Source organism: Rana temporaria, chromosome 9 (assembly GCF_905171775.1).
Source record: "Rana temporaria chromosome 9, aRanTem1.1, whole genome shotgun sequence".
In the NCBI taxonomy this organism is placed as follows: Eukaryota; Metazoa; Chordata; class Amphibia; order Anura; family Ranidae; genus Rana; species Rana temporaria.
Window position 1 is genome coordinate 20683386 of NC_053497.1, and position 23053 is coordinate 20706438.

General features: G+C 47.0%; 1 protein-coding gene across 1 annotated transcript; it reads left to right on the forward strand.

Moving 5' to 3' along the window:
* The first annotated feature begins 931 nt into the window (after positions 1-931).
* EDA2R (ectodysplasin A2 receptor) lies at positions 932-21970 on the forward strand. The gene is made up of 9 exons (XM_040322906.1): positions 932-1081; positions 1175-1285; positions 6970-7142; positions 9124-9209; positions 9293-9466; positions 12564-12701; positions 15042-15538; positions 18163-18205; positions 20075-21970. The coding sequence occupies exons 1-9, from the start codon at positions 1037-1039 to the stop codon at positions 20341-20343; spliced, it is 1536 nt and encodes a 511-aa protein (XP_040178840.1). The 5' UTR covers positions 932-1036; the 3' UTR covers positions 20344-21970.
* The last annotated feature ends 1083 nt before the right edge of the window (positions 21971-23053 follow it).

Genomic DNA, 23053 nt, shown 5'->3' on the forward strand with positions numbered 1-23053 from the left:
GACGTAAAGTCGTATTCAAGAACGACTTAGTAGAACGACGTAACCGACGGAAAAAGACAACGCGGTCCCGACGCCATACTTAACATGGCATACGGCGGACTGGCGTAAGGTTACCCTCATATAGCAGGGGTAACCTTACGCTTACGGAAATGGCGTAAACGACGACGACGCGTCTGTAGATACACCGGCGTAACTCTTTTGAGAATCTGGCCCAGGGATTATAACCGTCCCTTACTCTATGCAAAATGGGGATTTTTTTAAAAGTAGAACTAAATGTTAGGGAGATCTCTTTATTTGTCCCGTTTATAATTATCATTATCAAAAAGTAATAGAGGGGAAACTTTCCAATGGGAACACTTGTTCTGGTGACCTGGGGGGCATCACAGGATTCCCTTTATTTGCAAGGATTTCCTCTCACTTCCTGTTTTGTCTATGGCAGTGGTCATCAACCCTGTCCTCAAGGCCCACTAATAGGCCAGGTTTGCAAGATAACTGAAATACATCACAGGTGATATAATTTGCTGCTCAGTGATTGCAGTATTCTAGTCTGCATCTCCCCAAGGTAATACATAAAACCTGGCCTGTTACTGGGCCCTGAGGACAGGGTTAATAACCATTGCCATAGGATTATGGAACCATGGTATATGACACAGGAAGTCAAGGGAAATCTCCCCAATGGGACACAGATGGCAAAAATAAACCTTTACGGGGGTTATAACCCTCCATTACTTTATCCAAAATGATAGAAAAAAATGGCCTGGTCATGAAGGGGTAAAACCTTCCGCAGCTGAAGCAGTTAAAGCTTCTATCAGATTTCAATGGTTGGGTTACCGTCTGCTTTAGTTTTGGGTCAACCTTTTAAATAAAATAGGTGAACAATTACATGCAAACCTACATGTTACCATCTTCATATCAGCGTACAGACAGGCTGACTCCACAATAACCTTCTTTATTACAGGATTGGAAAACTGGAGACCCGCGGCGCGCCGTTTGCCAGTTGCCAGTCTATTTTTAAAGTGATCGCTGATCATCTACGATGATGGCACGCACATACCTGATGTGTATCCTTTTCATATTGACGGTAAGGCTTTGTGACAGTATTGATAGTAGACTCCTGTGTTTTCTGATGTTGTCTTAGATGCATTTTGAAGAATAATTTCTTATGTTGTTACAGTTAGTCCTGGTATGTGAAGTCATTGCCGACTGTCAACTAGGCGAATATGAAGATGAGCGAGGGAACTGCGCCCAGTGTACTCAGTGTGGGCCGGGCGAGGAGCTTTCTGAGGTGAGATTACCAGAATGGAATTTGTATTATATATACACTATATAGCCAAAAATTGTGGACACCTGACCAGTCCATCACATCTTTATCGACTTGTTTTATAAAAGCCTTGTTTTTTGTTTGTTTATTATGACAAACATGTTATACTTAGCTGCTCTGTGCAAGGGTTTTGCATGCAAGATCCTCCTTCTCTTGGGTCCCATGCCAGCGCTCCTTCCTCCTTCCAGGTGCCCCCACAACAAGCAGATTGCTGTGGGGGCTCCCAAGCAAGAGCACTCCCGAGCCGCAGCTCTGTGTGTCCATTTACATGTGGAGCCGCGTCTCCGCCCCAGCCCCGCCCCCTCTGCAGTGGTGGCACATTCATTAGGGGCACACGGGCACCGCCCCTTCTGACCATGTGTCTGGCCCCCTCTCCCTCCCATCTTTCCCCTCTCCCTCCCAACTTTCCCCTCTCCCTCCCAACTTTCCCCTCTCCTTCCCATCTTTTCCCTCTCCCTCCCAACGTTCCCCTCTCCCTCCCAACTTTCCCCTCTCCCTCCCATCTTTCCCCTCTCCCTCCCATCTTTCCCCTCTCCCTCCCATCTTTCCCCTCTCCCTCCAATCTTTCCCCTCTCCCTCCCATCTTTCCCCTCTCCCTCCCAACTTTCCCCTCTCCCTCCCATCTTTCCCCTCTCCCTCCCATCTTTCCCCTCTCCCTCCCATCTTTCCCCTCTCCCTCCAATCTTTCCCCTCTCCCTCCCATCTTTCCCCTCTCCCTCCCAACTTTCCCCTCTCCCTCCCATCTTTCACCTCTCCCTCCCATCTTTCCCCTCTCCCTCCCATCTTTCACCTCTCCCTCCCAACTTTCCCCTCTCCCTCCCATCTTTCCCCTCTCCCTCCCATCTTTTCCCTCTCCCTCCCAACTTTCCCCTCTCCCTCCCAACTTTCCCCTCTCCTTCCCATCTTTTCCCTCTCCCTCCCAACTTTCCCCTCTCCCTCCCATCTTTCCCCTCTCCCTCCCATCTTTCCCCTCTCCCTCCCATTTTTCCCCTCTCCCTCCAATCTTTCCCCTCTCCCTCCCATCTTTCCCCTCTCCCTCCCAACTTTCCCCTCTCCCTCCCATCTTTCCCCTCTCCCTCCCATCTTTCACCTCTCCCTCCCAACTTTCCCCTCCCCCTCCCATCTTTCCCCTCTCCCTCCCATCTTTTCCCTCTCCCTCCCAACTTTCCCCTCTCCCTTCCAACTTTCCCCTCTCCCTCCCAACTTTCCCCTCTCCTTCCCATCTTTTCCCTCTCCCTCCCAACGTTCCCCTCTCCCTCCCAACTTTCCTCTCTCCCTCCCATCTTTCCCCTCTCCCTCCCAACTTTCCCCTCTCCTTCCCATCTTTTCCCTCTCCCTCCCAACGTTCCCCTCTCCCTCCCAACTTTCCCCTCTCCTTCCCATCTTTTCCCTCTCCCTCCCAACGTTCCCCTCTCCCTCCCAACTTTCCTCTCTCCCTCCCATCTTTCCCCTCTCCCTCCCATCTTTGCCCTCTCCCTCCCATCTTTGCCCTCTCCCTCCCATCTTTGCCCTCTCCCTCCCATCTTTGCCCTCTCCCTCCCATCTTTCCCCTCTCCCTCCCATCTTTCCCCTCTCCCTCCCATCTTTCCCCTCTCCCTCCCATCTTTCCCCTCTCCCTCCCATCTTTCCCCTCTCCCTCCCAACTTTCCCCTCTCCTTTTCTGGAACTATTTCCTCAACCAGTGAATGAAACAGTTTATTTCCAAAAAAAAACATGTTTGAAAAAACGCCGGTGCCAGCGTTTTTTTGCGTTTTTTAATCCATTGGAAAAAGTAAAAAAAAAAAAAAAAAGCTACACTGAAAAACGCTGATTAAAGCTATAGCAAAAACACTAATAAACTTTGAAAGGCTCCCTGCAAAGCTACTAGCGTTTTTTTTTTGTTTTATTAGCTTCAGTGTGCATGGAGCCTAAAGGGGAAGTTCCATGCGGATGACGCCTCCCTTTGGGCTGCTTTAGCTGATTCCGTGTTAGTAAAAGACGATTTGCGCTTTTCTGTCTGTTACAGCGTGATGTGCTTATTCCATTTCCAACGGTAGTTTTACCAGAACGAGCGCTCCCATCTCATAACTTGCTTCTGAGCATGTGCGGGTTTTTCACGTCGTTAAAGCCCACACACAATCATTTTTTCCAACCCGAAAAACGACATCGTTTAAAACGTCGTTAAAAAATGCAACATGTTTGATTTTTTTTTTTTTTTTTCAGAACCCGAAAAATGATGTGAAGCCCACACACCATCGTTTTAAATGACATTTTTTAAAAACTAAGTTTTTTCATGCCGAAAAATGATCGCGTGTACGCGGCATTACAGCTAATGCCACGTACACACGATGGGATTTTCCGCTCAAGCTTGGCTTGCATACACACGGTCACACAAAAGTTGTCTGAACTTTCGACCGCCAAGAACACGGTGACGTAAAACACTACGACAAGCCGAGAAAATTAAAGTGGAAGTAAACCCATCCATAAAACGGTTTCATTTTCAGCATGTGCCGGTAATGTAACACTCCCATTGGTTGTGCTCTCAACCAATCTGTCAAACCATCCAATGGCTGGTGTCATAACTGATCACATGTGCAGCATCATGGCAGTTGTAGATTAAACAGAGGCAAAGATGGCAGCTTCCTTGGCTAAAAACGATAGGGGGGTTTACTTCCACTTTAAGTTCAATGCTTCCGAGCATGCGTCGAATTGTTTCCGAGCATACGTCAGAATTTCGCGCGTCGGAATTGCTACAGATGATCGGATTTTTGAGAACCAGCTCTCAGTCTTTTGTTGGCTGAAAGTCCGACAGCAAAAGTCCGATGGAGCCTACACACGGTCAGAATTTCCGTTCAAAAGCTCACCTCCGACTTTTGCTGACGTAATTTCCAAGCGTGTGTACGGGGCATAAGGGTACATATTTTCACATGTTTTGGACCTGCCCTAGGGTGGCACAGTTTTGGACGGCTGTCTTTGATCCTAACACCCGTTTACAGCTGTTTCTCCCATGTACTCCAGAGCTGGCATTACTGGGCGTACACAGGGCAGCCATCACACATTTTGGGGCCCTTTACACAGCTTTAGGCAGGGCCCCCCTGGTGCAGAGAAACGGGGGGGGGGGGGGGTGCTGATGAAAAAAAACAAGATTCTTGGCAAGATTCTCTTGCCGGCCGAGTGTACAGACACACCATTCAAAAGAACCGCCGTTCTTTTTAATGGCATGAACGCGGTGACGTCATCAACTACGACGAGCATGCGCTCGTCACATTCAGTGCCGTTGCCGCCATCTTGCTTCACCCTACCTATGCCTTGGAAGCTACCACGCATGCATCGAAGTCAGTTCGAGCATGCGCGGGTTTCAATGGAGAGGTTAGTATACACACGCTCGGGTTTCTCGGCAGGAAAACACCGCCGAGAATCTCACAACGAGAAAATGGAGAGCAGGTTCTTTTTTTTTCTCATCGAGATTCTGGGCAGTTTTCTTGAGGAGAAAACTCAAAGCCTCGTACACACGCTCGGTTTACTCGGCAAGAAAGCTCTGCCAGCAGTTTTCTTGCCGAGAAAAACGCGCGTGTGTACGAGGCTTCAGGCCTCGTACACACGACCGAGTTTCTCGGCAAAAACCAGCAAGAAACTTGCTGGTTTTTTTTTTGCCGAGGAAACCGGTCGTGTGTACACTTTTCGACGAGGAAACTGCCGAGGATCCCGTCGAGCCAAAAAGAGAGCATGTCTTCTTTTTCCTCGACGGGAATGGAGAAATTTGGCTCGCCGAGATCCTCGACAGCCTAACAAGGAATTCGACGAGCAAAACGATGTGTTCCGCCCGTCGAGTTCCTCGGTCGTGTGTACGAGGCTTCAGACTTGACATTACTAGTAAAAAAATAAAAACATATGTCCCCGGATTTCATTTAAAAAAATCTGGTCACTTTATTGTAAAGAGTTTTTCAAAAGTTCACCAACAGTTGATTAAAACAGTTTGTTTGAATCTGTTTGTGGATCTAGACCAGTGGTCTCCAAACTGTGGCCCAGGGACCAGATTCAGCCCTTTGCTTGCTTTTACCTAGTCCTTGGGGTACTATTCCTCCCACCGTCAGCAACAGCGGGGCACTATTTCTCCAACTGATACCAATGATGGGGCACTATTCCTACCATTGATGCCAACGATGGGGTACTAGTCCTCCCACTGATACCATTGATGGGGCACTATTTCTCCCACTGACACCAATGATGGAGCATTATTTCTCTCATTGATACCAATGAATGTGGCACTATTCCTCCCACTTATGGGGCACTCACTATTCCTTTCAATGACACTGATGATGGGGCACTATTCCTTACACTGATACCAATGATGTTGTACTTTTCCTCCCACTGATACCAATTAAGGAGCAACGTACCTCTCACTGATACCAATGAATAGGGCACTATTCCTCCCAATGATGAGGCACTCACTATTCCTCTCAATGACACCAGTGATGGGGCAGTATTCCTTACACTGATACCAATATAGGGGTACATTTCCTCCCATGGATAACAATGATGGGGAACTATTTATCCCACTGATACCGATGATGGGCCACTATTTATCCCACTTATACCAATATAGGGGTACTTTTCCTCCCATGGATACCAATGATGGGGCAGTATTCCTTACACTGATACCAATATAGGGGAACTTTTCCTCCCATGGATACCAATGATGGGGAACTATTTATCCCACTGATACCAATGATGGGGCACTATTTATTCCACTGATACCAATGATGGGGCACTGTTTCTCCCACTGATACCAATGATGGGCCACTATTTCTCCCACTTATACCAATGTAGGGGTACTTCTCCTCCCACTGATACCAATGATGGGCACTATTCTTTCCACTGATTACAATGATGAGGCACCTTACCTCCCACTGATACCATACAATGGGGTACGTTTTCTCTCATTGATACCAATGAATGGGGCACTATTCCTCCCAATGAATGGGCACTATTCCTCCCAATGATGGGGCACTATTCCTTCCACTGATGGGGCACTATTCCTCCCACTGATACCAATGATGGGGCACTATTTCTACTACTGATACCAATGAAGGAGCACCGTACCTCCCATTGATACCAATATATGGGCACTATTCCACCTACTGACACCATTTTTTATACCTCACAATTTAGAGAATATAACACCAATGATGGGGCGCTATTCCTTCCACTGATAACAATGATGAGGCACCGTACTTCCTACTGATACCAATGAAGGAGCACCATACCTCCCACTGATATCAATGATGGGTCACTATTCCTCCCACTGATACCAATGATGGGGCACTATTCCTCCCACTGATACCAATGATGGGACACTATTCCTCCCCCTGATACCAATGATGGGACACTATTCCTCCCCCTGATACCAATGATGGGGCATTGTTTAATCCCAATGATGCCAGGACATTTTCTTCCACTGGCCACAGTTTGACCCCCCCCTAAAGCTTGAAGAATAGTAAAGTGGCCCTTTGGTTATAAAGTTTGGAGACCCCTTCTCTAGACTATAGAATGATATCCTGAGATCTTGTACCATTGGTAGCTCCCATAAATATAACAGGCTTATGATTGCTATTTTAATTTGTTTTGCCCCTAATAAAATGTTACTACAATGTTAAATATGTTTACAGGACTGTGACAGTGCAAGAGACATTCGGTGCGTGGCGTGTAAACCTGGGAGGTATAAAGAGGATCGCAGTCACCAGCGTTGCCTTAGATGTCTGCCATGTGTAGTTATCAACCGGGTGCTGAAGGCTAACTGCACTTCTACTACAAACTCAGTGTGCGGTGACTGTCTACCAGGGTGAGTGTGCTAATTATACACTATGGGCCAGATTCTCGTCCAGCGGCGTATCTCTGCGGCGGCGTAACGTATCCGATTTACGTTACGCCGCCGCAACTTAGACGGGCAAGTGCAGTATTCTCAAAGCACTTGCTCCGTAAGTTGCGGCGGCGTAGCGTAAATCGGCCGGCGCAAGCCCGCCTAATTTAAATTTGGAACAGGGGGTGTGTTTTATGTAAATGTTGTGTGACCCGACGTGATTGACGTTTTTCACGAATGGCGCATGCGCCGTCTGTGGAAATCTCCCAGTGTGCATTGCTCCTAATACGCCGCAAGGACATATTGGTTTTGACGTGAACGTAAATTACGTCCAGCCCCACTCACGGACGAGTTACGCAAACGACGCAAAATTTTCAAATCTCGTCGCGGGAACGACGGGCATACTTAACATTGGTATGCCGCACTTACTCCACCATATAGCAGGGGTAACTTTACGTCGGGAAAAGCCTAACGTAAACGGCATAACTGTACTGCGCCGGCCGGGCGTACGTTCGTTAATTCGCGTTTCAAGCTGATTTATATATTTCGACGCGTAAATCAGCGTACACGCCCCTAGCGGCCAGCGTAAATATGCAGTTACGATCCGACGGCGTAAGAGACTGGGTCTGAATCGCACAGGTCGCCGTGTGGTCAGATGTCCAAGTCGTAGCTGCAGAGACTGTGAGCGGGATCAGCTGGGGAACGGAAATGTCAGACTAAGCCGCCGACATATGTTTCGTGGGGAAATGCTGATCCTCTGTTCATACAATGTATGAACAGAAGATCAGTGATTTCCCCTAGTGAGGCCACCCCCCTACAGTTAGAACACACCCAAGGAACATTCTTAACCCCTTCCCCGCCCCCTAGTGTTAACCCCTTCCCTGCCAGTGGCATTTTTATAGTAATCCAATGCATTTTTATAGCACTGATCGCTATAAAAATGCCAATGGTCCCAAAAATGTGTCAAAAGTGTCCTATGTGTCCGCCATAATGTCGCAGTACCGAAAAAAAATCGCTGATCGCTGCCATTTACTAGTAAAAAAAAATATTAATAAAAATGCCATAAAAATACCTCCTATTTTTTAAACGCTATAACTTTTGCGCAAACCAATCATTAAACGCTTATTGCGATTTTTTTTTGCGAAAAATATGTAGAAGAATACGTATCGGCCTAAACTGAGGAATTTTTTTTTTTTTTATATATTTTTGGGGGATATTTATTATAGCAAAAAGTAAAAAATATTCATTTTTTTCAAAATTGTCGCTCTATTTTTGTTTATAGCGCAAAAACTAAAAACTGCAGAGGTGATCAAATACCACCAAAAGAAAGCTCTATTTGTGGGAAAAAAGTACGCCAATTTTGTTTGTTTACAAAAGTGTCCGATGTGTCCGCCATAATGTCGCAGTACCGAAAAAAAATCGCTGATCGCCGCCATTACTAGTAAAAAAATAATATTAATAAAAATGCCATAAAATACCCCCTATTTTGTAAACGCTATATCTTTTGCGCAAACCAATCAAAAAAAGCTTATTGCAATTTTTTTTTACGAAAAATGTGTAGAAGAATACGTATCGGCCTAAACTGAGGAAAAAAAAAAATTTTTTTATATATATTTTTGGGGGATATTTATTATAGCAAAAAGTAAAAAATATTCATTTTTTTTTCAAAATTATCGCTCTATTTTTGTTTATAGCGCAAAAACTAAAAACTGCAGAGGTGATCAAATACCACCAAAAGAAAGCTCTATTTGTGGGGAAAAAAGGACGCCAATTTTGTTTGGGAGCCACGTCGCACGACCGGGCAATTGTCAGTTAAAGCGACGCAGTGCCGAATCGCAAAAAGTGCTCTGGTCTTTGACCAGCAATATGGTCCGGGGGTTAAGTGGTTAAAAACTTGAAAATATGATTTTTAACACAGAGTTGGGTGCAGGCATTCATGGTGTTGTCTCTATTGTCTCCATAGGTTCTATAGCAAGACTCGTATTGGAGGACTTCAGGAGCTGGAATGCTTCCCATGCACATCTCACACGGCACTCACAATAGCTCACTGTAGGTTGGCTAACTAATTAGAATAGAATGGTAGAAACATGAATGTGTATGTGTTGACTTGACTGTGAATAATGATTTTCTAGGTCATTCGAGTCTAGGGTTTGGTCAACCATCCAGTACAGACGCACCACCTCCTTCTCGGGACCCCATCATTTTAGTGGCGATTATAATGGTGGCCCTGGCATTAATTTTGGTTACCTTGGTGACTTTTTCGGTCATTTGCTGTGGGCGTTTCTTCAAGAGTCAATGTCAACGAGGTAAGTTACAACAATATACTAACACATGAATTTCAAATTGAGCGATTTGTTATACTCTGTGGGCTAGATTCAAGTACAATTGCGCATTTTTTACGGAGGCGCAGGGCAACGTTTTTGCCCTGCGCCCCGCAAAATTACTGCGCTGCACTTGATTCACGGAGCAGTAGCTCCGTTAATTGCGCGGGCGCGCCGGCAAAATGCCCGGCGTAAGCGCGCACAATTTAAATGATCCCGTAGGGGGCGGGAATCATTTAAATTAGGCGCGTTCCCGCGCCGATCGTAGAGCGCATGCTCCGTCGGGAAACTTTCCCGACGTGCATTGCGGCAAATGACGTCGCAAGGACGTCATTTGCTTCAAAATGAACGTGAATGGCGTCCAGCGCCATTCACGAATCACTTACGCAAACTACGTAAATTTTAAATTTCGCGACGCGGGAACGACGGGTATACGTAACATTGGCTGCCCCTGCTAATAGCAGGGGCAGCCTTACGCGAAAGACGCTGTACGGAAACGACGTAAAATGCGTACGCAGGGCTCGCGCAACGTTGTGAATCGGCGTTAGTATGCAATTTGCATACTATACGCTGAGCACAACGGGAACGCCACCTAGCGGCCAACGCAAGAATGCAGCCTAAGATATGCGGGCATAAGAGCCTTATGTCGCGCATATCTTAGGCTGCAGTCGGCGTAACGAGGTTCCTGAATCAGGAGCATTCGTTACGCCGGGGCAAGTAAGCAATTGCGCCTGTGTAACTATGGTTACACAGGCGCAATTGCTTCTTGAATCCAGCCCAGTGGCAATAGATTTCATGAAACTATTCATATCTATTGTGGAAAAGTGGTTGGAGTAAGGCAAACAGTTGTGTCAGGCCCTGTACACAAGGCCTGGAATCCCGTCAGGAAAAAAACGTTGGTTTTCCTGACTGGATTCCTGGCAAGCTTGTGTCGCAAAGCCGTGCATACAGACGGCCATTCAAAAGAACGACCGTTCTTTTGAATGGCAAGAACGCGGTGACGTCATCGACTACGACGAGCCGGCGCTCGTCACATTCGATGCCGTCGCCGCCATCCTGCTGCACCCCACACTAAACTTGTATGCTACCGCGCATGCATCAAACTCTTATCAAGCATGCGCGGGTTTACCTGGGACAGGTAAGCATACAGACGGACGGTTTTCTCAGCAGGAAACACTCTGCCGGGAATCCCGACGGGAAAATAGAGAGCCAAGTTCTCTATTTTCCCGTTGGGATTCTTGGCTGTTTTCCTGATGGGAAAACTTCTAGGGAGCATACACACTGGATTCCCGTCCAAATGCTCTCCTGGCAGTTTTCCTGCCTGGAAAACCGGTCGTGTAGATGAGGCTTAAGACAAACATCTGTTAATAAAACAAATGTATAGTCTCTATCAGGGGTGGACTGACAACTCATGGGCCCCCGGGCAATAAAAGATTATAGGGCCCCCGGGCTTACAGATGGCCACCACGCCAGGAGGCAGTTCAGAGGCAGGGCAGCTAAAATCTCAGGATTTTCACATCAAAAGCATGTCGGTTTCGGACAAATGTAAAAAAAACCACAGAGTTTTACATACTGTCCCTGATTTTATTGAGCCTGGCAACCCTGATGGGGCCCCCTAGTGGCATGGGGACCTTGGGCAGTGCCCGAGAGCCCCAATGGTCAGTCTGCCCCTGGTCTCTATAAGATTGCTGTGAGGGCAGTTAAGCACAAATGTACTCTATATGGCCAAAACCTTCTCAACACCTGATCATCACTCCTAATCCATGGTCAAAAGTATGTTGAACTCCACCCTCCAAATGATTGAGGTCAGATGTTTCTAATGGAGGAAACTGTTAATACTACAGCATACATTTTGGTCAAAGCGTTTTTCTCTTCCAGTATGGCCGTGCCCCTGTGTAGAAATCCAGCTATATAAAGACATAGATTTACCAGTTTGGTTTGGAGGAACTAGAGCACAGATGTCAAACACAAGGCCCGCGGGCCGAATCCGGCCCTCCAGGCCATTTCACGTGGCCCTCGCACCTCTCCTGCAGCTCTCCTTTAGCCCTCCTCTGGTCCTCCTCCACACCCTAACTTTCTAGCAATGCATCCAGCTTCTTCCCAGCAGCAGAATAAGGAAAGGGGGTGCACTGTGATGTAAGGGAGAGTGGGGGACTCAACTTCTGATGGTGGGGTGGCTCTTGATATCTAATATAAAGGGGAGGGGATCCGCTGGACATCCAATCTTACAGATACAACCGGCCCTTTTGACTTGAGGACAATCATAACGCTGATGCGGCCCACAATGAAATTGAGTTTGACACCCCTGAACTAGAGTGACTTTCACCGTGCCTTGACCTCAGCCCTACTGAATACCTTTGGGATGAATTGTAACCCAGGGCTTCTTGTACAACATTAGTGCCTGGTCCACAACAAAGAAAATAGTACCATTTAAAAGCCCCCCTAACCTGTATCAGTCAAATCAAATCATGTGAATATACTGGTACAAGATAGACAGCTTGTCAGGCACTAGAAGACAACAAAACGGTGGCCATCTGCAAATAGACATTGACTCCCTGTTGCAAGAATGTGAACAGAGTAAAAGATGGCTTCAACTCCTGTTCTCCACTTGTAGAGAACTCCTCAGATGTGTTTTGCCTTTTTCTGGGCTTAATCATAGAGGCCTCTAAGATTAAGCCCTGAAAAAGGTGAAATGCGTTTGGATGAGGTCTCTACATTGTAGAGCAGGAGCTGAAGCCATCTTTCACTCGCTTGTTCACATTCATGCAACAGGAGTAGTCGGTGTCTCTGTGCAGACCAATTATTTGTTCTTCTGGCTGAATGGGTCCAAAATCCCACAAAACACACTCTTGTAGAAAGTCTTCCCAAAAGAGTGGAGGATGCTATTATCATAAAAGGGCCAACTTCATAATAATGACCATGGTTTTGAGGTGCAATGTCCAACATATGGTCAGGTGTCTACAAACGTTTAACCATAACTATTAACTACCGTATTAACAAATTTGTCTCCCCAAAAAGGAAAAAAAAACATCAGGCAGAGACATAATACATATGAGACTGATTTGTGAATGTTTTTCTCCAGTTTTCCAAAGATCTCACGCTATTGCAGGCCAGCAAAGAAGATTAACCAGACAGCCGGGTTCTATAAGCTCCCCCTGTGAGGAGCAGCCAATCCCTGCATTCTGCTTTGGATCCACAGACACCTCTGGACAAGTGGCAGGTAAGCTGACACTTTTGTGTAATCTGTCTAAAGGCATTACATGAGATGATGGTGCCCACAAACACCACTGTCCAGGGCTGACCAACCAATAGAAAAAAATAAGCACTTCAACTATCTTTGAAAGGCAAAAAGGAGGTTTATGTTTTCAAATACACTTTAACATTTGGGTTTACCTTCAAAATGTCCAATCTGAGTTTTCACAGCTGCTATCTTGGATTTTTAGAGAGCTGCAGTGTGAAGCCTTGTACACGCGCACGGTTTTCTTGGCAAGAACCAGCAAGAAAACTGCTGGCAGAGCTTTCTTGCCGAGTATACCGAGCGTGTGTACGAGGCTTTGAGGTTTCCCGTCAAGAAAACTGCCCAGAATCTCGACGAGAAAAATAGAGAACCTGCTCTCTATTTTCTCGTTGTGATTCTCGGCAGTGTTTTCCTGCTAAGAAACCAAAATACTTGCCTGTCGCCGTGTAAACCCGCGCATGCTCGAAATGACTTTGACGCATTCGCGGTAGCTTCCAAGGAATAGGTAGGGTGAAGCAAGATGGCGGCAACGGCATCGAATGAGACGAGCGCATACTCGTCCTACTCGATGACGTCACCTCGTTCGTGACATTCAAAAGAACGGAGGTTCTTTTGAATTGGGTGTGTGTACACTCGGCCAGCAAGAAAATCTTGCCAAGAATCTTTTTCCTGACGAGATTCTGGCCCGTGTGTACGGGGCTTGAGAGATGCAGCAATAAATAATTTTATCAGGCACTATGCACTGTTAGATCATGTGCCTGTAATCAGCATTCTTCCCACTGTCCACCAATGTAAGGGATGCTCTTCCCACCAATTGCCACTGCAGGGAGCATTTTAGCCACTGACCCCAAATGTAAAGAGCATGCTTCCCACTGGCGACCAATGTAAGGGGCATTCTTTCCACAGACCACCAATGTAAGGAACATTCTTCCCACTGATCACCAATGTAAGGAGCATTCTTCCCACTGATCACCAATGTAAGGAACATTCTTCCCACTGATCACCAATGTAAGGAGCATTATTCCCACTGATCACCAATGTAAGGAACATTCTTCCCACTGATCACCAATGTAAGGAGCATTCTTCCCACTGATCACCAATGTAAGGAACATTCTTCCCACTGATCACCAATGTAAGGAGCATTCTTCCCACTGACCACCAATGTAAGGGACATTCTTCCCACTGATCACCAATGTAAGGAACATTCTTCCCACTGACCACCAATGTAAGGAACATTCTTCTCACTGATCACCAATGTAAGGAACATTCTTCCCACTGATCACCAATGTAAGGAGCATTCTTCCCACTGATGACCAATGTAAGGAACATTCTTCCCACTGATCACCAATGTAAGGAACATTCTTCCCACTGATCACCAATGTAAGGAACATTCTTCTCACTGATCACCAATGTAAGGGACATTCTTCCCACTGATCACCAATGTAAGGAGCATTCTTCCCACTGATCACCAATGTAAGGGACATTCTTCCCACTGATCACCAATGTAAGGAACATTCTTCCCACTGATCACCAATGTAAGGAACATTCTTCCCACTGATCACCAATGTAAGGAACATTCTTCCCACTGATCACCAATGTAAGGAGAATTCTTCCCACTGATCACCAATGTAAGGATCATTCTTCCCACTGATCATCAATGTAAAGGGACATTCTTCCCACTGATCACCAATGTAAGGAACATTCTTCCCACTGACCATCAATGTAAAGGGACATTCTTCCCACTGACCACCAATGTAAGGAACATTCTTCCCACTGACCATCAATGTAAAGGGACATTCTTCCACTGACCCCCAATGAAGTTTGGCAGAGGTTCCGTGGGACCTGAAAATGTATTTTAAGGGTTCCTATGGGAGGAAAAGTTTGAATAAGGATGATCTACGTAGTTAGCCAGGCATATGTAAAAGTCCCAAAAAGCAGCTCTGCATTAATACTTAGTCTCAGCTTCTTGCCATCCCCAGTACAACAGCATTGAGATTGGGAGAAGGCGGGATCAAAGTGGGAGCCAATCAGGTGTTGTGTGTTCCAATTTGTCAATCGGGAATGTGCTAATCTGAGAGAGGAGCTTATCACGCTTCTTCTACTCCTTCACTGTCCAATCAGCCTGATAGGGGTGAAGAGAGAACACCACCATATTTCTTATCTTTATGTGGCGTCATCCTCATGGCGGAGTTGTGTAAATCTCAGGAATTCAATTTTTTTGTCAGGAAACGCAACTCCTATCAATGCATGTCATCTGTATATTGGTGATTGCCCAGAGTTCATCTTTAAATTATTTTAATGATATTGTCTCTGATTTGATAGCAGGTCCAGTGGAAGAAGTCCATGTGATTTCAGACCTCGTCTCCTCCGGCCCCTGCATGACGTCCAGCGCGTTACTTCCACCATCGGTAGAGCTGTGTGCCCTCCCTCCTCCCCTCGACAAACCCAAGTACAGTTGGAGCGTCTCCGAAACTCAACCTTTGATCCGCAACTCGGGCTGCAGCGACTGTTTCTCGGGAGGCGGGCCTTCCGCCGAATACAGCCAAGGAGCCGTAGAGCCCGGCAAAGCCGCTCATTCCTGTGCATCGGAGCGCCAGCACTGGTCTCACGCACCCGTGGAATGTACAGAGCTGGATTTACAGAACTTTTCCTCCGAAGAGGGATTTCCCCACCACGGAGGCCAAGATCACTTAGGAGGCAACCAGAGGTCTCATGCGGTGACAAAACTCCACAGCTGCTCGTGCAGTACGCATGACGATCCGTGTATGAAATCTGCAGAAGAGCCAAGGTCACGCTGCTGTGGAAACATGCCTTGCCAGGTACAAGAACGCTTCTGAGTTCCAGGAGGAACCTGTGTGTTATGCATTTGTGTGATGAGTATATTGTCAATGAATGTATAGTGACAACTGGTGTTCTTAAAGCGTTACTAAAGGAAAACAATGTCATACTTTTCATACTTACCTCCACTGCGCAGTTCGTTTTGCACAGAGTGGCCCCGATCCATGTCTTCTGGGGTCCCTCAGCGGTTGTCTCTGGTCCTCGCCGCAATTAGGCCCAGATTCACGTCCAGCGGCGTATCTCTGCGGCGGCGTAACGTATCCGATTTAGGTTACGCCGCCGCAACTTAGACGGGCAAGTGCTGTATTTTCAAAGCACTTGCCCGTAAGTTGCGGCGGCGTAGCGTAAATCGGCCGGCGTAAGCCCGCCTAATTCAAATTTGGATTAGGGGGGCGTGTTTTATGTAAAACTACTGTGACCCGACGTGATTGACGTTTTTGCGGAACGGCGCATGCGCCGTCCGTGGAATTTCCCAGTGTGCATTGCTCCAAAATACGCCACAGGGACGTCATTGGTTTCGACGTGAACGTAAATGACGTCCAGCCCCATTCACGGACGACTTACGCAAACGACGCAAAATTTTCAAATTTCGACGCAGGAACGTTGGCCATACTTAACAGGACCCCTTTTCTGTTCGGAACAAGTGTTCACACATATGCGATCTGATTCATGACCGAACTGTCAGTTCGCAGTGCAATATGCGAGGTGAGATGGGGGTGTCGTTAACATATAATGACACTCCCCAGGAGTTCGCATATGGCAGTGTGAACTGCTGTGTGTGCCGGGTGCAATGCGGGAACCCGCAGTGTTCCCGCATCACACCAGTGTGAAACGGGCCTAAGTCTCGCTTTAAGTCCCGGGGCTGGATTCAGATACAATGGTGTATCTATCCGCCCGGCGTAACGTATCTCAGATACGTTACGCCACTGTAACTTTGGGCGCAAGTTCTGTATTCAGAAAGAACTTGCGCCTTTAGTTATGGCGACGTAACGTATGTGTGGCGGCGTAAGCCCGCCTAATTCAAATGGGGATGTTGGGGGCGTGTTTTATTTAAATTTTACTTGACCCCGCGTTTTTGAAGTTTTTTTTGAACGGCGCATGCGCCGTCCGTAAAATATCCCAGTGTGCATTGCTCTAAAGTACGCCGCAAGGACGTATTGGATTTGACGTGAACGTAAATGACGTACAGCCCTATTCGCAAACGACTTACGCAAACGATGTAAAATTTCAAACCTCGGCGCGGGAACGACGGCCATACTTAACATTAGCTACGCCTCATATACGCCGAAAAAAGCCTAACACAAACGACGTAAAAAATTGTGCAGGCCAAACGTACGTTTCTGAATCGCTGTATATACCTAATTAGCATATTCCTTGCGTAAACATATGGAAGCGCCACCTAGTGGCCAGCCTGAAAATGCAGCCTAAGATACGACGGTGTAAGACAATTACACCTGTCGGATCTTAGGGCTATCTATGCGTAACTGATTCTATGAATCAGGCGCATAGATACGACCTCCCGCACTCAGAGATACGACGGCGTATCAGGAGATACGCCGTCGTATCTTGTTTCTGAATCTGGCCCCCGATGTTCAGAAACCTTTAGGCCCATGTGAACACACATGCGATCCGATTCTGGTCCGAACAGAAAAAAGGGTCCTGTGCCTGTTTGGCCTGAATGCGGTGCGATATCGGCCATACTATCTGTATGGCTGATATTGCACCGCACAGACATCGCATGTAATGTGAACAGCAGTGCGCTGCGTATTACATGCGATGTCTGGCAGCGCACCAGTGTGAACCGGGCCTAAATCCTTCTCCTTATCCAACCGTGTGTAGGCGCCAACGGACATTTGCTGTCGGAATTTCTGACAACAAATGTTTGAGAGCTGGTTCTCAATTTTTCCAACAACAAAAGTTGTTGTCGGAAATTCCGATCGTCCGTATGCAATTCCGACGCACAAAAATCATACGCATGCTCAGAATCAATTCGACGCATGCTCGGAATCATTGAACTTCATTTTTCTCATGCTCGTCGTAGTGTTGTACGTGACCGCGTTCTTTGCAATCGGAATTTCCGACAACATTTGTGTGACCGTGTGTATGCAAAACAAGTTTGAGCCAACAAGTCTACGCTTTTTTTTGTCCGAATGTCCGATCGTGTGTACGTGGCATAAGTCTCTTTTTCATCTTAGTTAAAGTTGCACATCAGCCTTCAAAAGTTCCACTCGCATTGGGCGAGTGGAAATAAGCTTAGATTGCTTCAAAGTTGTTTATTAAAAAAATGTGTTTTTCCAGAAAATTCCCTCTTAAAATTGGGGTGCGTGTTATACGCCGATAAATACAGTAATTGTTAGTATGCACCATTTAAATGTTTATTTGCTGGAAAAGGGACAGCGGACTCCTGGATGTGTCGTATAAGGATAGCACATACCAATGCTGATGTCTTTTTGTGAGACTGGGTTTTCCATACAGTTTGGTTTATTAATGAAAGGAAGGTGGGCTTGGTTGTGGTTGATACCCCTAGGACTGCAGTTCATAAATCACCGATGATACATTCTTTGTAATTGCAATAAAATATGACCATACATATTTTCTTTTATAGAAAAGGGGAGACGACGTGTCCTGCTTGAACACTGTCACTCTAGGTATGTATCAGAGTTTTGTTGTTTTCAATGAAATAATGCTTTTTTTTAAAAAAAAAGTCTCAGTTGTGTTTGCTGTAAGGCATGTGGTTACTTAAAGAGACACTCTGTCACCTTTCCCATTCATTCAGGGCAAATGTGAAAATCAGGGGCAGACTTGCCACTCATGGGGCCCCCCCCGGCAATAGAAGATCATGGGGCCCCCTGTGTCCCCACTCAAACCACACCCACACAAAGCCCCATCTACCTATTGCATCTCAGCTGCATTTAAACCTGCGACAGTTCAAAACGCATGACAAATTGCGCCCCATTGCCGGGAATATAACCGTTCGTAGCAATTATGAAAAAAGTTCCTGCACTACTTTTTATCAATTTCATTGCGACTTGCATAGACTTTGGTTGTATGAAGTCCGAAGTCACAATGGAATCAGCGGTGCAAATTGCACTGATGTGTGGCTCCCAAGTAGAGTGACCACGTGTCCCGGATTACCCGGGACAGTCCCGCATTTTGCAGGTCTGTCCCGGGCACGTTCATTCCGGGACAATACAGTGTCCTGGAATGAAACTGACACAGCCACCCTCCGGGCCAGTCTGATGCCCCCAAAAAAGGCCGCCACATCACCGCTTTACTCACTGACAGTACTTGTCCTGGCCGTGAATGCCTGGAGGAGCACAATCCCGCCCCCCGCTTCTGATTGGGGAAATCATAAATCCCGCCTCTTGTGTCCAATCACTGTTTTTGGGAAGGGAGGGTGTCCCTGAATGGTAGTTTGGAAATGTAGTCACCCTACTCTGAACTGCCCCGGTGTGAACAGTAGCTAAATCTACCGCAGCATAGCCTGCATGGAAGTTCCCAGCTTCTTTCCATAGAAGGGCAATTCCTGGTTTAAAGGTAACTGCCATGCGGCAGCCATCTTTATGACGCAAGCAGGGCATTTTATGAAAGCATTGGGTGTGGTTTTTGGGGGCTGTAGGTTGCTCCTGCTGGTTACATATCACAGTAAAGTTGCCCGATGATTGAGAGGTTATTTGCCATATGTGGCAACTGACAAAACGTGAAAAAGTCTACTAACAGAGCGTTTTTTTTTCCTGAGAACCTAAAATATGCCAGAAACTCCTATTAGAAACTGATGAAAAGGGGGTGTGAGAGAGAAGAGGAGGGGGGGTGGAGAGATAAGAATAGGAGTGAAGCAGAGAGAGATGGAGAAATAGAGAGGGGGTGAGAGAGTGAGGGGGATAAGAGGGAGGTGAGAAGGGGGAAGCTGGGGGGAGAAAGAGAGGGTGGAGAGAAAGGGTGGGGGAGAGACAGAGCGGCGGGAGTGGGGGGGTGTAAGAGACAGAAGAGCAATGAGAAATAAAGATGGGGGATGAGAGAGAGAGGGTGAGACAGAAGGTGTAAGAGATAGAGGGGGGTGAGAGAGATATATGAAGGGGTGAAATGTTAAAAATGCTAAATTCCTTTAAAGTGGTTGTAAACCCACTATTTTGACTTTTACCTACAGGTAAGCCTATAACAAGGCTTACCTGTAGGTAAGGAGAATATCTCCTAAACCTGCACGGTTTAGGAGATATTCCCCTCGCAATGCGGGCGGCGCATGCGCAGGGGGGAATCCACGGCGAAAGGACCCTGCCGATTTTAAATCTCCCGCGCGCACGCGCGGGAGTGACGTCATCGCCGCTCCAGCCAATCACAGCGCTGGAGCGGCGATACCCGGAAGACACGCCGGAGCAAGATGACATCCTGCTCGGCGTGGACCAGGTAAGTGGTGGTCACCTCTGCTTATAAATCTGATGTTCCATGTTGTGTTGCTGTTGAATGATGTTCTTTTTCTGGGTCAATATATAACCTATATATATTCTTCTCTTTATCAGAACTTCCAGTCTCTCAGATGCCAGACTCCCTGGTCGCCCTACTTGCACTAAAGCTGGACAGTTCCTCACCCGGACACAAAGATTTCAGAGATGTCGGAGTGGCACTAGGAGTGCAACCCTTTCTTGTAGATCGCATGCAAGGATTCCAAGCTTTGCATGCTCACTTGTCCACCACTATGTCCTGTACACTGCGGCAGTTAGTACAGACTCTTCAGAGGCTGCAGAGGAGGGATGCCTTAACCCTGATTTACTTGCATTTTAGCCAATAGAGAATGTTCCCATAACTTTAAATTGTCTTTGAGATTCCTAAAGCACGGCAAGTGCTAAATCACTTAAACCGTATGCACTTCTATGTGTAGAATCTGTGGTGTCCGGACGGGGCAGCATCCCAGTAACCTGATTTTAAGTACGGGACCTGTAAGAATTATACGTGGTGACGGAAAGCCGAACAAGTGGAGCAGCAGATGCTTCCTTATACGCGGGATTTTCAAACTACGACATTGATTTTAAGTGGATATTCTTTGTTCGAGGGTTGATTATGTTTTTATTTTTTTTAACTACAAGATGAACCAAGCAAAGTAAATTATTTGTAAAGTTCATGAGAATGCACATTGTAGATCTGCAAGGAATATTGGAGACTAGACCAGCCATTCTCAACAAGGGTTTCCAGCGTTTCCTAGGGATTTCTTGACCTGCGGCTGGTTGACCTTCCATTTATTGGCCCCTGCTTAGTTTCTTGAACTGTGGTGTGTTGACCTTATATTTAATTGCCCCTGCATACTTCCTTGACCTGTGGCTGGTTGACCTTCCATTTAATGGTTCCTGCATAGTTCCTTGACCTGTGTCTGGAAGACCTTCCATTTAATGGTTCCTGCATAGTTCCTTGACCTGTGGCTGGAAGACCTTCCATTTAATGGTTCCTGCAAAGTTCCTTGACCTGTGGCTGGAAGACCTTCCATGTAATGGTTCCTGCAAAGTTCCTTGACCTGTGGCTGGAAGACCTTCCATTTAATGGTTCCTGCAAAGTTCCTTGACCTGTGTCTGGAAGACCTTCCATTTTAATGGTTCCTGCATGGTTCCTTGACCTGTGTCTGGAAGGCCTTCCATTTAATGGTTCCCACGTAGTTCCTTGACCTGTGGCTGGATGACCTTCCATTTAATGGTTCCTGCAAAGTTCCTTGACCTGTGGCTGGATGACCTTCCATTTAATGGTTCCTGCATAGTTAATTGACCTGTGTCTGGAAGACCTTCCATTTAATGGTTCCTGCAAAGTTCCTTGACCTGTGGCTGGAAGACCTTCCATGTAATGGTTCCTGCAAAGTTCCTTGACCTGTGTCTGGAAGACCTTCCATTTTAATGGTTCCTGCATGGTTCCTTGACCTGTGTCTGGAAGGCCTTCCATTTAATGGTTCCCACGTAGTTCCTTGACCTGTGGCTGGATGACCTTCCATTTAATGGTTCCTGCAAAGTTCCTTGACCTGTGGCTGGATGACCTTCCATTTAATGGTTCCTGCATAGTTAATTGACCTGTGTCTGGAAGACCTTCCATTTAATGTTTCCTGCAAAGTTCCTTGACCTGTGGCTGGATGACCTTCCATTTAATGGTTCCTGCATAGTTCCTTGACCTGTGGCTAGAAGACCTTTCATATAATTACCATCTCTGGAGCCATTACCACCTGGAAAAGCCAGCTGTATAGCATCAATGATATTTAGCTATTTAGATATTTAGCTGTCTGTTAAGGTGGCATTCTTACCACCACTGCAGGAAAAGAAATTCTATCTACCAATCACCAATGTAAGGGGCACTTTCCCCATAGACTTCCAATGATTTGGTTTTAGCAGGGGTTCCTCAAGAACTCAGCATTAAGTCAAGGGTAACAGACCCGAGCACCTGATTGGCTGAGAGGCGGTTCAGTGTTAACAAAGCGAATTCCTTCTAACACAACGCTGAGTAAACAGCGAGCGCCCAGCCTTTGGCTCTAATCGGGTGCTTCCAAAAAACACCCCCGTCGCTGTAATTCAGGTGCCCAGCGCCTGAAAAGGGTCCGGACACCTGAATAGGGGGTGTCAGCGGTGACAATAGGTAGATTCATGCAGTGCATGAATCTATCTATGGTTATAGAGCGGTGCCAGGAGAAAGGGCATGGCGCCCATGCGCCCCTTATGGACGCACCGCCACTGGTTTCTGTGCTGACTGAATGCTCCCTGCACAGTGACTGAGCTGTCAAATACAGCTCCTGCACTCCAGTAATAATCGGGAACGGTTGGGACTGACTCCCAGGGATGGACTGGCCATTGGGACTACAGGGAGTTTCCCGGTGGGCCGATGGCTCAGTGGGCCGACTTCAGTGACAGCGCCCCCCTTCCGCTCCTCTGTCTCTCCCTCCCCGCAGCGCTCACCTGGGGGGAACAAAGAAGCAGGGGGAGGACCAGAGGAGCATGGGGGGAGGGGACAGACAGCTGACTCAACAGCTATGGCCTGGGAGTTTCTCACTTCTGCCTAATCTTGTCCCATAAGGGGGGGCACCGAACTGATTCTTTGCCCCGGGTGAAATAATGTCTAGCTTCCCCACTGGTACTGCCTATAAGAGTACAAGTACCAGCCGCTCTACTCTAATAAAGTAGAGTGGCTGGTGAAGGGGGAGAGGGGGTTTGGGTGGCCGGGGGGGGGGGGGTACGGGAGTTGTCCGGCCGCCAGGGGAGAGACCTGTCAAAGTGGGCCAGTCTGGATGAAGTCCAGGGCCAAATTTCTGTCCCAGTCCAGCCCTGCTGACTCCTGATCATGTGACCACTGTGACAGCCAATCACAGTGGTCACCTGATTGGGCAGTCTTTTCTACCCCCTGGGCATAAAGACCCAGTTGAAGGAACGCTGGGGCTGGTCCAGAAAGGGTTAAGATGTTAGCAGTTGGGTTCAGATCTACTTTAAAGTGATTTATGTTTTTGAAAGCTGTGAAAAAAAAAAATCTATGCGGGATTT

Coding starts and splice junctions, on each gene's coding strand:
- EDA2R (XM_040322906.1), top strand. CDS start 1,037: ATGATGGCACGCACATACCTGATGTGTATCCTTTTCATATTGACG. Junction 7,143..9,123: donor TGCGGTGACTGTCTACCAGG/GTGAGTGTGCTA, acceptor TTGTCTCCATAG/GTTCTATAGCAAGACTCGTA. Junction 9,210..9,292: donor GGCACTCACAATAGCTCACT/GTAGGTTGGCTA, acceptor ATGATTTTCTAG/GTCATTCGAGTCTAGGGTTT.